Source organism: Lottia gigantea (genome assembly GCF_000327385.1).
Source record: "Lottia gigantea unplaced genomic scaffold LOTGIsca_5, whole genome shotgun sequence".
Lineage (NCBI taxonomy): Eukaryota > Metazoa > Mollusca > Gastropoda > Lottiidae > Lottia > Lottia gigantea.
In genome coordinates this window covers 3,653,585-3,668,159 of record NW_008709715.1, presented here as the reverse complement: position 1 = coordinate 3,668,159, position 14,575 = coordinate 3,653,585, and the positions used below count along the sequence as shown (strand labels likewise).

Genomic DNA, 14,575 nt, shown 5'->3' with positions numbered 1-14,575 from the left:
GTTATGTTATGATTACTTGTAGATGATACCTCCAAGGGGATGTGCATTTGTGTGTATGACAAAAAGGAAGGATGCAGCAAAAGCAGTTGAAAGATTGCAGGGCATGAAATTAAATAGTAGTTTGTTAAAAGTAAGTAAAATCGAAAAGATAATCACAGTCTAGACATTAAGTATACATTGTCATGTGTGTCAAAATATGGCCAATTTGTATTATTTCATTTGCCAACTTGTTAATGAAACATTGAAGCATGTTGGTAGAATTTTCCTCAATTTTATGGCCATATCTGCAAGGGAACCTTGAAATATAATGTGTGTTTTTTCTGTCTTAAGTATGCCAATCCAATCAAGACTTACAGATAACATGTTTATGTAGTTAATAAAACTGGAATTTTATAGGTTGCATGGGCTCCTGGATTTGGCGTAAAAGGTCCCCAATATAAGCAGATGTGGGATGTTGATTTAGGTGTGACATATATACCCTGGAATAAATTGCCATCTGATTTACATCAATTAGTAGAGGGTGGTGACATAGACCCAGAAACCTTACCGGAACATTTGAAAGGTGAGTCAAGGTTTGTGTGTGTAGATTAAATTGATATTTTGTTTATATGATAAGTATAAGTTGTTAAAGGGTTATTGCGCTCTTTGCCAGCTATATATGGCTTTGTTTTGATTCGTGTTAATTTCATTTATGGAACCATTAGCCAATATCCTGCACACTGGTATTTAAATTTTGTTAAAGGTTCTGATAAAAAGAGGGCTGACTTTAAAAACCTGTCTTTGTTACAGTAAAATTAAAGTAAAATTTGATTGCTGATATTTTAATAGAAGAATTGTATAAAAATATAATGAATTGTAGATATGAAGTTTGGTACAAGTGAAGATGAAGATGTACAGATTCAAGAAGATATGAGTAAAATGATGACACAGCCTAATATGGCTCATATGCCTTTCCCAGGGGGACAGGGTGGACCTGGTGATCCTAGTCCCTCCCCTGGTCAAGTTCCTCGAGGTGGACCAGCACAAATGCCTGCTGGTAAGTATATATTTTCCTCTCCAAGCAAATTTTAGTCATTGAAAATAATGATATCCCAAGTGTATTAAAAATTGGCAACATTATATAGGGTTGGAAATTGCCCCCTTCATAAGTGGAAAAAGCAGATCAATGCATAATGTGTTCTTTCATTTCCTGTTTTTTGGTGTGTCCAGTCCTTAAGGTAAGGATTTCCCTTGTCCATCACTTGAATACCATTATGTTGGTTTAATGCCACCTCACCTGGTATATGAGACTTGTACTCATTTATTCATTGAATCTCTTCATTTTGTAGGATTGCCTCCTCAGATGCCAGGCATGATGCCTCCTATGATGCTGACAATGCCAGGCCAATTACCAGGGCAGTTACCACCTGGATTGCCACCACAAGGTATGCAGTTTCCACCCGGTGCAGGACCTAACCTTCAATTACCACCAGGACAGATGCAAGGAATGCCTCCTGGCAGTATGTTACCAGCTGGCTTACAGGTATGTTGATTGTCTACAAATCTCCTAGTTTTTTTTTAACAACATAAACAACATGGTACCTGTTGCATCCTTTACCTTATCTTGAATTTTATTATTGTATATTTCTAATATTTTATAAATCTTTGGTTTCAGATGCCTCCAAGTTCTCTTGGTGGACAACCTGTTCTCCCAGGTCAACCAGTTAGTCAGGGACAAGTTGGACTACTAAGCACAAGTCAATTGCAAGGGATGCAATTTCGTCCACCAATGACTTTAGTGTCCTCTTCTTCATCTTTACCTGCTGTGCAAACAGTGTCTGCTCTCGGTGGACCTAGATTTCATCATCAACCTGGTAGCTTAGAGATTCCAACACATCTTCCACCACCTCGATTCCGAATGATGATACCTGGGAATCCTTTATTACGACCTCCATTTAATAATGTGAGCAAGCCTGAAGAGGATGACAATGATTGGCAGACAGACATGGTAGAAGATGTTGATGATCGTATAATACCAACAGGGAATCCTGCATTTGGAACCCCAAATTTTGCTTTACGACCAGGACTTATGCCTTTGCTTCAGAGAGGTGGAGCTCCAAGAATGTTGATACCTTCATTGCTCCCAGGATCTCCAGCACGGCCTACTGGTCCAGGCTCCATGCCATTGTTGGGCAATAGTCCCAGACAACCATTAATGAGAATGCCAGATGCTAGACCTAGCACGCCTAGATTAAGACCTGGTATGCCAGTTTCATCTGAACCACCAACAAGCTCACCAAATACACAAAGTAGACCTATTTTGGGCTCGAGTCCTAGAATGATGGGTCCACCAAGACCAGGACTTTTAGGATTCAGACCTCCAATATTCAACAGATTTTCTAGTCCAAATTTTAGAGAGAGTCAAGAGCCACCAAATTTTAATCGTGAAGACAGATTTGGTCTGCCAAGACCTTTAATGGAAGTTGATCTACGGGGACCACCACCTGGTAGATTCATAGATGGTAACAACGAAAATGAGCCTGAAAATGATTTTGATGGTGACATGTTTAGACGAGAAAAACGGAGAAACAGTAGAGACAATGATATGAAAAATGATCGAGATGTTGATATGGATTTTCACAATCCAGAGAAAAGACCTAGAAATAGAGATCGGTCCAGTCGTCAGAGTAGGTGGAGTGATGTTACTGTAAGCAAAGAATTGCAGTCCTTAGGATCCAGACTGGTTGAGAAAGCCCTATCTCAGTTAGTACCGAAAGAGGAAATGCCACCAAATGATTCTGCTGAATCAAATAAGCCAGCTGATTCTCTTCTTTTGAATCCCGATGTTTCTAACAGTGATGAAGGGGTGCAAAAAGATCATAAAATTGGTCAGCCCTTGTTGTCAACACCAACTGTTAAAACTACACAGCCTCTTTTGCCATCACCTGGAGCACCACTATTGCCATCACTTGGAGCACCTTTGCTACCCTCTCCTGCTGCACCATTATTGCCACCTCAAATTGCACCTGAACAAGCACCTGCAGCTGCTAAAACTGGGTTACCTTTATTACCAACACCAGGTTCTAAAACAACTGAACCAGCTATAACATCACCAACAGTCAAGCCTGTAGTACCCCTTTTACCAACACCTGACATTTCTGAGCCACCACCAGTCGATTCTACTCCTGAAAAACAAGACAAACCCAAAGAATTTCCTGCAGTAGCAGCACCATTGACATCCCCTGCTGTTGCCCCATCTTTGATCTCTCAACCAATTGCAGCACCTGTGTTGACTCAGTCAACAGAGACCCCGGTAGTAGCAGATCCCACACCTGAAGTTGGTGTTGAAGAATCTGGAAAGTTAAATGGACCAGCATCTGTTGAGAATGATAAGAAAACAGACAAGGTGTTAGATCCATCTAATGATGAAAATCACAAAAACGGAGACTTGAACAACACTTCTGAAGTTCAAGTAGAACCAGTATCAAAAGTAGTGACCGAACCTACAGTGGACAAAGTGGCAAGCGAAACAAAAAGTGAAAGTGTTACTCCTTTAATTAATACAGAGGAAAAGCCAACAGAATGTGAAAATATTGTTGATTCAAGTGATAAATGATGTGTGCTAAATTATTAGGCTTATAAATGTAATACTAGTTATTTAACTGTTTTGAGTGGTAATGTGTGTCTAAACGTGGTCAAAGAATAGTGAAGTGGTGGCAATTTTATACCTTTTTATGTGATTTTGAGGTTACATTTCTGTCCTTTAAGTCATCTACTATAGTGGAAAACACCTGCTATTCTTTTTGTATTATTTGAGAGGTTAAGACAGGATTGAGAAATAATTTGAAGCCTAAATATTGAGGGATATATCAGGGATCCTTAGTTAAAATTTGTTGATTTTTTTTCTTTCATGTGTGTACAGTAAGAAATCACGAATATTTTTGTTTTTAAGATTCAGTGTACAGTGAGAGAAATGCTTGTGTTATTAAAAAAGACCTATTTTATTTTTTACTTGAAATTGAACTTTGTGAATAGAATGATTATTTATAAGAAATGAGTGCATAACTGTTGATCCGGTTATTTTAATAATGAAATACAAAAATTTCATAAACAAAGTTATGTGTCCCTTAATTTTTATCTATCTAAATAAAATTATATCTGATTGACTCTAAATCAAGCTCAAAAACCAATTCATTTGAAAAATTTAACAAATAGATTTCTTTTTGGCAGTTGCATATTCCACTGAATTGATATTAGCTAGCTGTTTCAGATATAGCTTTACTTAGATTAGCAGAAAACCATATTTGAAATTGAGACACAAAGTTAGGCCAAATGGTCCATGATTATTTTCTTCTTGTACACTTATTTAGACTACAGGTATCAGCAGCAAGTTTTGATGTAAATCTATTAATTTTTCTGATGTAAATATTGTTGCAAAATATGGAGATTCATCTTCATTATTGCTTTTGTTTGTACCTGTAGTCTAAGGTTTTCTTTTTATTGTGGTAAAAAGGAAGCCTTGTTTTTAGCTTTATAAATATTTAGTCATATAAGGTAAGTATATATTGTAAATACAGAGAAGAACAGATGAAAATGGAAATAGAGCTCACACAATTTGCATGTATTATGATGTTTGATAACTGAAGTACATCTTGATTATCAGCCTGTTAAATTTTCAAATTGATGAAAAAGATTATTCAAATTTTTGTAACATTTATTGTATTGTTGAATATCAAAACCTTATTTAATTTGAGTATCTTAATTTGGCTGGATAATGAAGATAGTTGATGGAAATGCTTCTTTTATTTCAGAGTTTTCTTTCAGCTTCACACCCAAACACAAGATTTCAGAAGACATGTTACACCATACACCACACATATTTAACCAACACACCTTTAATTGGAATGATTGATAATATCATAGAAGAAAAAACAGCCTTGTGATAACTATTTCAGAAGAATCAATGGACTTGTGCAACTGAAATTCCCATTAATTTTCAAACTGTCTTGGTGTCGGCACTTTTATTTTAAGTATTTGCATTGTTGTTAGAAGAATATGCATAGCTGAAACTATTTGTATTATATATTTTGAAAGAATTAAGTGAAGTATATTTCTTTTTGTAGGCTTTTAAATATTAAGTCAAAGTTTGTAAAAAATCCTGTTTCTGTTTGTAACAGTTTTCAGCTATGCTATTCTTAACTTTGTTGTTCTTGTGTGAGCTCTATAAAACGGTAGGTGTAATTTTGTTTCATCCGCAAAATGACACTCAGATATGTAACATTAAGATTCAGATTTTCAAAGTATTAAGACTGAATTGCAGTAGTTGGAAATGATACCAATTTCACAGGGGAAAGCTATTAATAACTACGTATGCAAGTAGGATGGATCGACTAGGATGATTACATGCTTCCATTTGGGGAAAAATCTAGAATATGAAGCACATTTTATACAAGTCACTTGGTGTCGGTCAAGCATGGTAGGACTACGGACTACGTTTGGTAATTAAAACCTAGAACGGTGCAAAGGCTAATATTTTGCATTAAATAACTGCATTCAGGATTACAGTATTTGAAAATCTGAGCTTAATTCAATTCTAATCAAGTTCGATCGATCGTGAAAACTGAAACGTCCTCTATGAAACCTTGGTTTGATGTCGACGCGGTAAAAAAAAAAAGGGCTGTATTGGAAATATGTGCTTCTCGTTAGATTACATTTAAAATGCACCTATAGCCGAATAAATGTGCTGTCGTGTGATTTCCTTGGTTCCGCTTAAGATCTAGATCCATGACTAAGAATTTTTTGTGGCCTACAAGTACACCAACTATAGGCTACTTGAAGGTGATAGCCCGCACTTCCAGTATGAACGTCATATTACTTCTATCTGACCATTCGTTGCACCTTCTAGTTGATGACAACGAAGATAAAAAGTCAGCTGCTCTCAGTAGAATTAGGCCTATCCTTGGCAGTGGAAATCGGCTGCTAATCTTAAACCTATTCCACGTTTTAAGAGACCTATTATGCTCTTCAAATTGGTTATTTCTCCCTTCGCTAAAAGAAGTCGACACACATGGTAAATCTCGTGAATTCATCATGTGTACAGAATAATAAATAGGCTATATAATTAACGTTTGCTACGTAGGCTAAATCGTTCTGAAGGACTGAATAGAGCCCAATATTTCAAAATCCAGTTACAAAATTATAAATAATTTGTATGTAAAAATATTAAAACATAAGCATGTTTCATTTTGAAAGTATTTTGTCAAGAGACAATTCTCTTTTTTTCAAAAAAAAAATCCTTTCACATCGAAACGGAACAAGTTAATCCATGGACTTATTTTCAGTAAATTGTAGAGACATATTGCAAATTTGGAATGTACAATGTTAATATTAATAGTAGACCTAGGCTTAATTGCTTTTGTATCCAGAATCGGATTACGATTTTAATTTATCTATTTACCCAATAAGCTTGTTTCTTGTTAACCTTTTTCTTGCTTTTGAATAAACATATAGTGTGTCTGGTTTTGTTTTTATGTTGGAAGATTCTGTCCTTCACTAGATATGCTAGGTGCAACAAATCCTTTAATCTAATTTGTGCAGAATTTTTTCGACCAATCTGATTGACCGACCTTAAGGAAAGAGCACCTGACTGCTCTATAGTTCCATCTAATGTACGAGGGTGAGCTGAAATAGTCAAAAGCCGACTCGGAAGGAGTTCTGCCACAGAAATGAAACATGGTATACCTTAAATTCAACATTTCTGGATACTAAGTACTAACCCTCGATGTATTTGCCCAATAATGACAGGTGTTTGCTATTATTTCATTATTAGAATTCTATCATTATTACAGTTTTTTAGCAAACAAATATATGTCCATTTGTCTCTTTGGTATCACAATGCAATGACTGAGGGGAAGGACGAAATATTGGTATTTATTGATTGGCCCAGATTCTAAAGCTCGAAATAACAGCTCAGCTCAACAATTAACTATGTATTCAATATTTGGTATCACAATGCAATGACTGAGGGCGTGGCTGAAATTGTAGTATTTATTAATATTTATCAGATTGTAAACCTAGATAACCCACACGGCTCTGCTCAACAATTTTATGAAAAGATCATCATAAATATATAAAGATTTTTTCAAATATTTGTATTTTTGTACTATGTATAAAATCATGTATCATAGTGAAACTAGTTTGGCAAGTCTTTCTTGGGGTAAAAGTCTGTGCTTTACACACGCAAATATACAGTATGTAATAAGTAACTCTTATTATTTTTCATCATAATTTTATAAACTTGTAGACCATCAAAAGTAACCACAAAAGACGAAGGGTATCATATAATGAACATACAAAAACAAACCAGGAGGAATGTACACAATTATATTATATTATTCTACAAATTTTGTTTACAAACTGTAAATAAATCAACAACAATTTATGTTAATTAGATCGAGGTACAAAATATTTCTTTATATCAACACTAATTTACTTCGTAATACCAATTACTCCACAAGCTAATCTTGGACCTGCATTACCAGTTTTCAAGCTTTCATCATTTCCTCCTTTTCCCAAGTCATCAACTTTTTCATGAACCTTTAACACAAATTATAAATTTATGTCAACAAAATGAGTGGAAAAAAGACCTCTACAGATGTTTTCAACCCCAAGGTTAATAATGATGGTATTCTAATTGTGGAGGTTAATAAAGTCTTAGCTTTTCTTCTTGACTCATGTTACATTTTATAGGAATAAAATGATTTTAAACTTTCAATCTGGAAAGAAATGATTTAAACAATCTATGATGTACATGATGAGGAGTTTAGAGAGATTACTCACCACAACAGTTCTACCAATAATAGAATAAGGACCTGTTAATTTTAATTGTTTATCTGTAATAGTGAATTCAGCCACATTACCATCATTAGCTGTTACATTACCTAGATCACCAACATGTCTGAAAATAAATTAAACATCTGTGGTTACTGGTATTCTAATGAATCAATTTATACTCTTGAAATATGTTGGCACAGATGAGGTCTCCTCTACATGTTATCTCTCTATAAAATTTAAAGCAATATGTTTCTAATAAGCTTACAGAATAATCTTTGATATACTTACCTATCATCTGATGTGGGACCTCCATGAGTTTTACTAAATGGATTGTAATGACCACCAGCACTTATACAACCTACAATATATACATGTTTTCTATGGAGGTCAATTTGCGCCATTAATCCATGCTCTACTGATTTGTCTAATACACTGATTCAAAGACAAATGTAAAAAATATCTTATTACCTACTACTTATAATTCAAACAATGTCAGACATGCATGGCACCATTATTAAGCTTCACATCTAATCAGGGCATTAAGAAGGCGGTGACATTCGCCAATATGATTTAAGGCGAAACAAAAAAGAAACAATTTTGAAAACGATGGGCCTCCATAAAGCAGTCATTGTTTAAAAAAGAGAAGCTATGCTGAATATTCAAAAGGGTCATGACTTTAGTAATTTGCATTAAATATAATTCATTTGAGATAAAACAGAAGACATACAACACAAAAGATGTTTCACTTATCATTTTACTACAAACATTTTTCAATTTACTAATGACACTTTACAGTTGAAAATATACTTCTGGTTTATCATTTAAGATTTTTTGAAGATGCTAAATGAATTATCTGAATGGATTTTAGTTAAGTTACATGTGAATATAAATATTTGATTTTAACATTTCAATCATTATGTTATTTGAATTATAAGTAGTTGGTAATAAGATATTTTACATTGAATCAGTGTAAGACCAAATTGCTAAAACAAATTCTCTCAACGTGCATACCGCTTTTGACTTTTTTTTATTATTCACATTCACACATTCACACTGGAGGATATCTGGAAAAGGATGTTTACTCAATTTTCTTACAAAATGGACATATTATTTCCATTACACTTCTTCAAAAATGTAAGTAACTATCAGTAAGCATAACATGTTTTTGGCAGTATTTTTCTCTTCAGCCACTTAAAAAAAGGTGTATTGGCATAAATTTGTCAAAAATAGAATTTGTAGTAGATATTCAGATAGTATCAGCTACCTATATTAAAGGTATTCATGACATTAACAAAAGTAGATCACCAAATGTTACTGAATAAATAAAGCATGAATAATCATTAATTACCAAGAAGTAATTAATTAAAAAAAAGTGTGTATACCATTAGTATTATCACCAAGTTCATGGATATGAAAACCGTGCTCTCCTGGTTGTAATTTTTCTAATTTCCCTTTCACAACCACTTCTGCATCAGGTCCCTGAGAGAAAAGAATATATCTTAAAAATTATTAGGCAGTTTGGTACATTCAAAAACATGTTTATTACGATGAATACACATTGATTGTATTCTAAAAGAAAAAATATTATTCAAGAATGCTTACAGTGTGTAAAAATATAAGAATTTAAAAATTTGGATGAAAATACTATTTTTTTCATATGAATGTTTTTTTTTAAGATGTAGTTCAAAAAGACATCGGCACTGACGGTAGGTGCGAGTATCACGCAGTGATAAGACGCACCACAAATTTTTATCGTCATGGACATGTATGTATTTTCATATCGAAAAACTAGCCTGACAGGGTTATGCGTTTAACTATATTGGACTAATTCATACCTGTTGTGTAAAATGAACAACGCCTTCGCCAACTCCATCCTTGCCTTTCAAAACACAGACTGCTTTTATCTCGGACATTGTCGACCAATTTTGACCTACCAAGCAAGCGTAATGGGTATATTATCTCTTTGTACCGGTTAAATTTGCACACGATACTAAATACGTATTCAACAATGGTAATAAACTAGTATTCACCAATTTCCAGTCAGTAGGCTAGAATTATTGAAAAATTGAAAAGAGCCGTAGTTTTGAACACTTTTTAATCGAAACCACTTTTGTAGAATAAGAATGTGATTATAAACAGTTTTTAGGGCTAGTCTAAACATCGGAAATGTTACTACGGTATAATGAATAATAAAAATAAGTCAGAAGGGAATTTGTTTTAGTAATTTGGTCTCCCAGACGACTCCCAGCTGCCATAATCATTTATCACAATTTAGGGTAAGCAATGATAATTTTTTTTCTTTTTTACAAAAGAAGGCATAGAACAATCTGGTTCTCAGATAGTATAAATTACGTTGACTTGTTAAACAAAATAGACCTCTATCAACAATCAAATGACGTTCATAAACTACATTACGTCACAGCTAGAATCATACAGTTAGCCTTGTAATCATAGCAAGGCTATTCAAGGTGGGCTACAACTACAGACCAAGTACAGATCGATGCAGAATTTGTTGAAATGAGTGCTGTACTTCATAAACCGGGTAGAAAAGATTATCTCAGACCGTCAAAAACATTACAAGATCTCCGTGAAAAATTAGGTAAGGTCTTCATTGATGCCAAGATAATAGAATGTCCTCAAAATGCATTTGAATTAGCAAGACTTCAGAAGAAGATAGAAGAACTTGAAAAACAGAGGTATCGCCACCTTGAAGAAGTTAATCGAGAACAGAGAATCTTATATAACTCCCTATCCTCTAATTATCTTAATCCGTCGTCAGTCTCCTCACTCAGCGATCCAATAGTTTTCGAGATGGTTGACAGCATGCTTCCTCCACCAGGATTCAGATTTCATTCCAATGGTAATCCCAAACTGGATTACCTACCTAAATTCGACAATACTTCTAGCACGGCTAAAAATGTTGCTGGTGCTCCTATTGACAGCAGTCCAATGGTTCCGATATCAAACACAGAAACTTTTCAGCATAACTCAAGACCCGAATCGCCAAATATAAAATATGGTGATAATTTTTCCAGCACAAGATCGTCTCCAATGCCGCCATCTACACCACTGAACGAGAGAAAGCAAACTCAGACACCTAGTATCACTTACAATGATGTAGATTATGAGCAAGAAATTCAAAATCTTGAAAAGATAATCAAGCAATTGCAAAAGGATATGACAGTTAAACGAGCATCAGATTCGACAAATACGAAAAGCGTCAAACAGAAACATAATTATCTCAGAGCACATTCCCGAACTGATGAAGCTGAGAAAAGTCGATTTAAATATGCACCCAATCCCATTTTATATCGGCCACCCAACACAACAGAAGGCAAAAGCGAACGCAGATCTGGTTCCCACAGATCTAAATGTCATGCTTGTCAAATGAAATTGAAGCATTTTTACAACGATGAGAAGATAAACATACGAAAAGGAGCCCAGAATATGAGAGCAAGATGGAACTTGGCACCGAGCGGAACGTACGTACAATCTCCAAGTTCTGTTTCAGCATCTACTCGTATTAAATCAGCACCTTTATCTAATCTCAACTACAAGAGATATGTGGACAACCCGGAATCTGAAGTCATCTTAAAAACCTATATGATAGATCACACTCTTACACCTCAATCCGCTCCTAATTTAAGAGCAACATCCGCAAAGTGTCGTACTCCATCACCAAGCCAAGGCTTCTCATCATTAGGTTTCCGTTCAGCTTTTCAGATCAAACGGTTTTCATCTCCAACTGAACGTGAAAGTAAATTGCAAGCTTTCAAATCTCGAGCTGTAAGTATAATATATTTTGTGCGTCTGACCTCTTGCAAATGCATGTGCAAAAAAAAAACTTTTTAAAGATTGTCAAACATATTGACACGGCGACAAAGATATATGCTCGTATATCTATTTTCCATCGTCACTGTACTATGGTTCACTTGGTCAATATCATTTCATATGAGGCGGTGAAATTTAAAACAATCTCTTGATGTTTTGAAGAGACGGTGGTAGGCTAAAATGATTGTCAGGTTCAGAATAACATAGATCTGTTTTATTTTTCAGCAAATTGAGAATATTGAAGCAATGCAAAAGGTTGAGGTATTTCTTCGCAAATTAAAGGATACCAATTTAAAACATAAACAAGAAGTGGAAAGCAAGCAGTATTTTTTCCTAAACGAATCACCATATCGAAAAGCAGTGGTAGCATCTTGAAATCAAACAGTGTATTTCAAATATATAAAGGGAGGGACTAAAAGACAATATATAATAAAAGTTAATGAATAAAGCCTAATCCTTTTTTCAGACTCAATATTGAAGTAAGTTTGGTATGGTGTTGGTAGACTACATACGAAACTACGTATTCTCGCACGGAAAAAACACACACGAACGAAGATCACAGCCATTTTGAATCTCTCGCAAAATCCAAGTCGAATTTTGAAAAAGGCTTAATATATTTCAACTATGCTTTCATATCACATTTTTAGTTTTAGAAATGGCTGATTTGAAAGATTTCTGAAATATAACAGCCTTTTTAAAAATTCAACTTTTTCAGTTGAGGTATAGAGATTCAAAATAACTGTGAAGTACGTTCGTGTGTGTTATTTCCTTGTAAGAATCATAGGTAATTTCGTATGGGGTTGGGTTTTCATTTCCAATCAAACAGACAACATAATGCTAGGTCTATTACTTTCCACCTGATATTAATTAAATTTGGTATGCTATATATGTAGATTGATTGATTATATATACATGTATAGTATTTCATAGAATTCGTGTATTTAGGATTTGATAACAACCCCTTTTGTAACACTTCTTTTGGTAAGTAGGTAGGTAGATGACAAGTTAACGCTCGCTTCCAGCGGATGCTGATATCGCAAACGAGGTAGTAGTTGGTAGTCGTAGTAGTTGGTAGTTGGAATGACGGAATCACTGACGTGGGTGGCGAACTCATTGACGGAGTGACGAACTCACTGACGGAGTGACGGGTGAGGTAGAATTAATTGGTTCAAATTGGATGATTCTGTGTTGTTGGTTTGGTTGTAGATCTGGTCGGGTCGAATGACATGGCGGTGAAACTCGGCCCTGGATGGTGTGGCGTGAGTTACTCGATCTCCTTCATTCTTCCAAACTCGTTCTGATCATGGTATTTCTGGTTGATTGGTAGTCGAATGGTAGTCGTTGGAAAACTAGAAGACCTGAAAAAAAAATGAAAAGAAAAAGGAAGTGAGAAAAGAGGGAGGAAAAAAATAAAAGGGGGGGGGGGGGATCTTTCAACAAAAGGGGGAAAGATTTTCTCTGATGTTTCTGCAATGAAACTTGTTAAATTGATTGGATATAATTAAAAAGTGTTAAGAGTATAAAAACTTAGTCTATCTGTTCAAGACAGATTTGGTTATAAAATGGAAGACTAGTTACATTATCGTATACCAGTGGTCCGTCTTTGGTTTTTATACGCCCACATGGAAATGTGATATATATATCATTAATTTCAAACTAATAAAATTTCTTTGATATGAGAAAATTTGTACTTTAGACTGTTTTATCATTTCCGACAACTGCCAGTTGGCGTATATTACCTTGCCTGGCAAGCTATCTTTTAATTGATAGGCGGAAGTGACGTTAAGTTAACTTTCCAGGCCACTTCCATCCCAATGTATATATATATACAATAATATTTATCCCTTTTTGAATTTATTACAGGAAAACCACTCGCAGAAATATTCGGAAAAATGAAAGGAAATATGATCTACAAACTTATACAGTTATAATTCCATTTCGACTATTTTCAAAATATTTTTACAAAAATATGGACCGGAAAGGTCAATTTAAAATATATTTTCGACGTATTGGAAAACTGACCAGCAAGGCAACTAAAAAATTTACTAAGGTTTACCAAGTTTTAGGAATATCCACTATGACAGGTATTCCAAATTCCAATCATGCTCATAAATTCTGTTTCGAAAGTTAATCGCTATGAAACCGCTGAAATTACAACGGGGGAACTTCGGTAAACTTTTTTTTGTAAACTGCGACGTAACAACAATCTTACATCAGAAGAAAGTCAACAACCACAGTTGAGATATCGCAAACCAAACACATTGAATATGTATTAAACTATATACACTCTGATTCTATTATTGGTGAAACTGTCTGCGTTCCTATTTAAGATTGCGGTTGTTTTAATTATTAAAGACGGATACGTTCATCGAACAAACTACGCTGTTGGATGTAAACAGAGTAAGTGGCCTATAAGTATATTATACTACACGTTTATCATTTTCTCTGAAAGAAGGCGAAATTAGATTTCGGGGAATAGTTTCACTTTTTTTTTCTATTTTGTATTTACCAACAAGCGAGTATTGACCCCATTGGTCTATATATAAATAATGGCCAGGAATTCGGTACAAAATTGAAAGGGTATAGAGGCATATCAACAACAATTAAGTTTATAATGCCATTACAAGAGACGGTAGGAAATCTAATTTTGTTTATCACAAAACGCCTATTTTTTTACGCGAAGGCTTTATACTGTCTTCGTAAGTTCGTTGTAAATCGAATTTGATCCTTTATGTTGAGAAGAATTGGAATATCTAATAATGTACAGTCAGTCTTAATTGGACTTTGCGTTGATAAAAATATATTTAATTATCAATTTAACAGATGGTAATTTTGTCAAAATTTGGGACATTTTCGGTTTACATTACTGCGAGGAGAGTGTGTCATTCGAGTAGGCCTACCAGTACTGCTTAAAATTAATTTAACTAATCTC

The 14,575-nt window shown here is 34.6% G+C and overlaps 3 protein-coding genes across 3 annotated transcripts; 2 read left to right on the top strand and 1 right to left on the bottom strand.

Annotated features, from left to right (window-relative positions):
• Positions 1 to 396: 396 nt before the first annotated feature.
• LOTGIDRAFT_183199 (hypothetical protein) lies at positions 397 to 1,916 on the top strand (the record flags this gene model as incomplete). Its single annotated transcript, XM_009061991.1, has 4 exons — positions 397 to 562; positions 860 to 1,036; positions 1,329 to 1,522; positions 1,655 to 1,916. Coding segments are annotated over exons 1-4 (750 nt in total), but the record flags the coding sequence as incomplete, so codon positions are not given.
• A 5,187-nt stretch (positions 1,917 to 7,103) lies between these two features.
• LOTGIDRAFT_210191 (hypothetical protein) lies at positions 7,104 to 9,776 on the bottom strand. The gene is made up of 5 exons (XM_009061990.1): positions 9,648 to 9,776; positions 9,195 to 9,291; positions 8,101 to 8,170; positions 7,819 to 7,936; positions 7,104 to 7,575 (listed from the first exon to the last, which is right to left on the bottom strand). Exons 1-5 carry the CDS (start codon positions 9,723 to 9,725, stop codon positions 7,468 to 7,470), a joined length of 471 nt encoding a protein of 156 aa, XP_009060238.1. The 5' UTR covers positions 9,726 to 9,776; the 3' UTR covers positions 7,104 to 7,467.
• Positions 9,777 to 10,329: 553 nt separating this feature from the next.
• LOTGIDRAFT_154289 (hypothetical protein) lies at positions 10,330 to 12,018 on the top strand (the record flags this gene model as incomplete). The annotated part of the gene is made up of 2 exons (XM_009061989.1): positions 10,330 to 11,598; positions 11,869 to 12,018. The coding sequence occupies 2 exons, from the start codon at positions 10,330 to 10,332 to the stop codon at positions 12,016 to 12,018; spliced, it is 1,419 nt and encodes a 472-aa protein (XP_009060237.1).
• Positions 12,019 to 14,575: the final 2,557 nt, after the last annotated feature.

Bases quoted from the DNA above. Each gene is read 5' to 3' on its own strand.
- LOTGIDRAFT_210191 (XM_009061990.1), bottom strand. From the start codon at position 9,725: ATGTCCGAGATAAAAGCAGTCTGTGTTTTGAAAGGCAAGGATGGAGTT. The intron at 9,292-9,647 runs GTATGAATTAGT...CTTTTCTCTCAG, and splicing joins TTGTTCATTTTACACAACAG to GGACCTGATGCAGAAGTGGT. The intron at 8,171-9,194 runs GTATACACACTT...TATATATTGTAG, and splicing joins ACTTGGTGATAATACTAATG to GTTGTATAAGTGCTGGTGGT.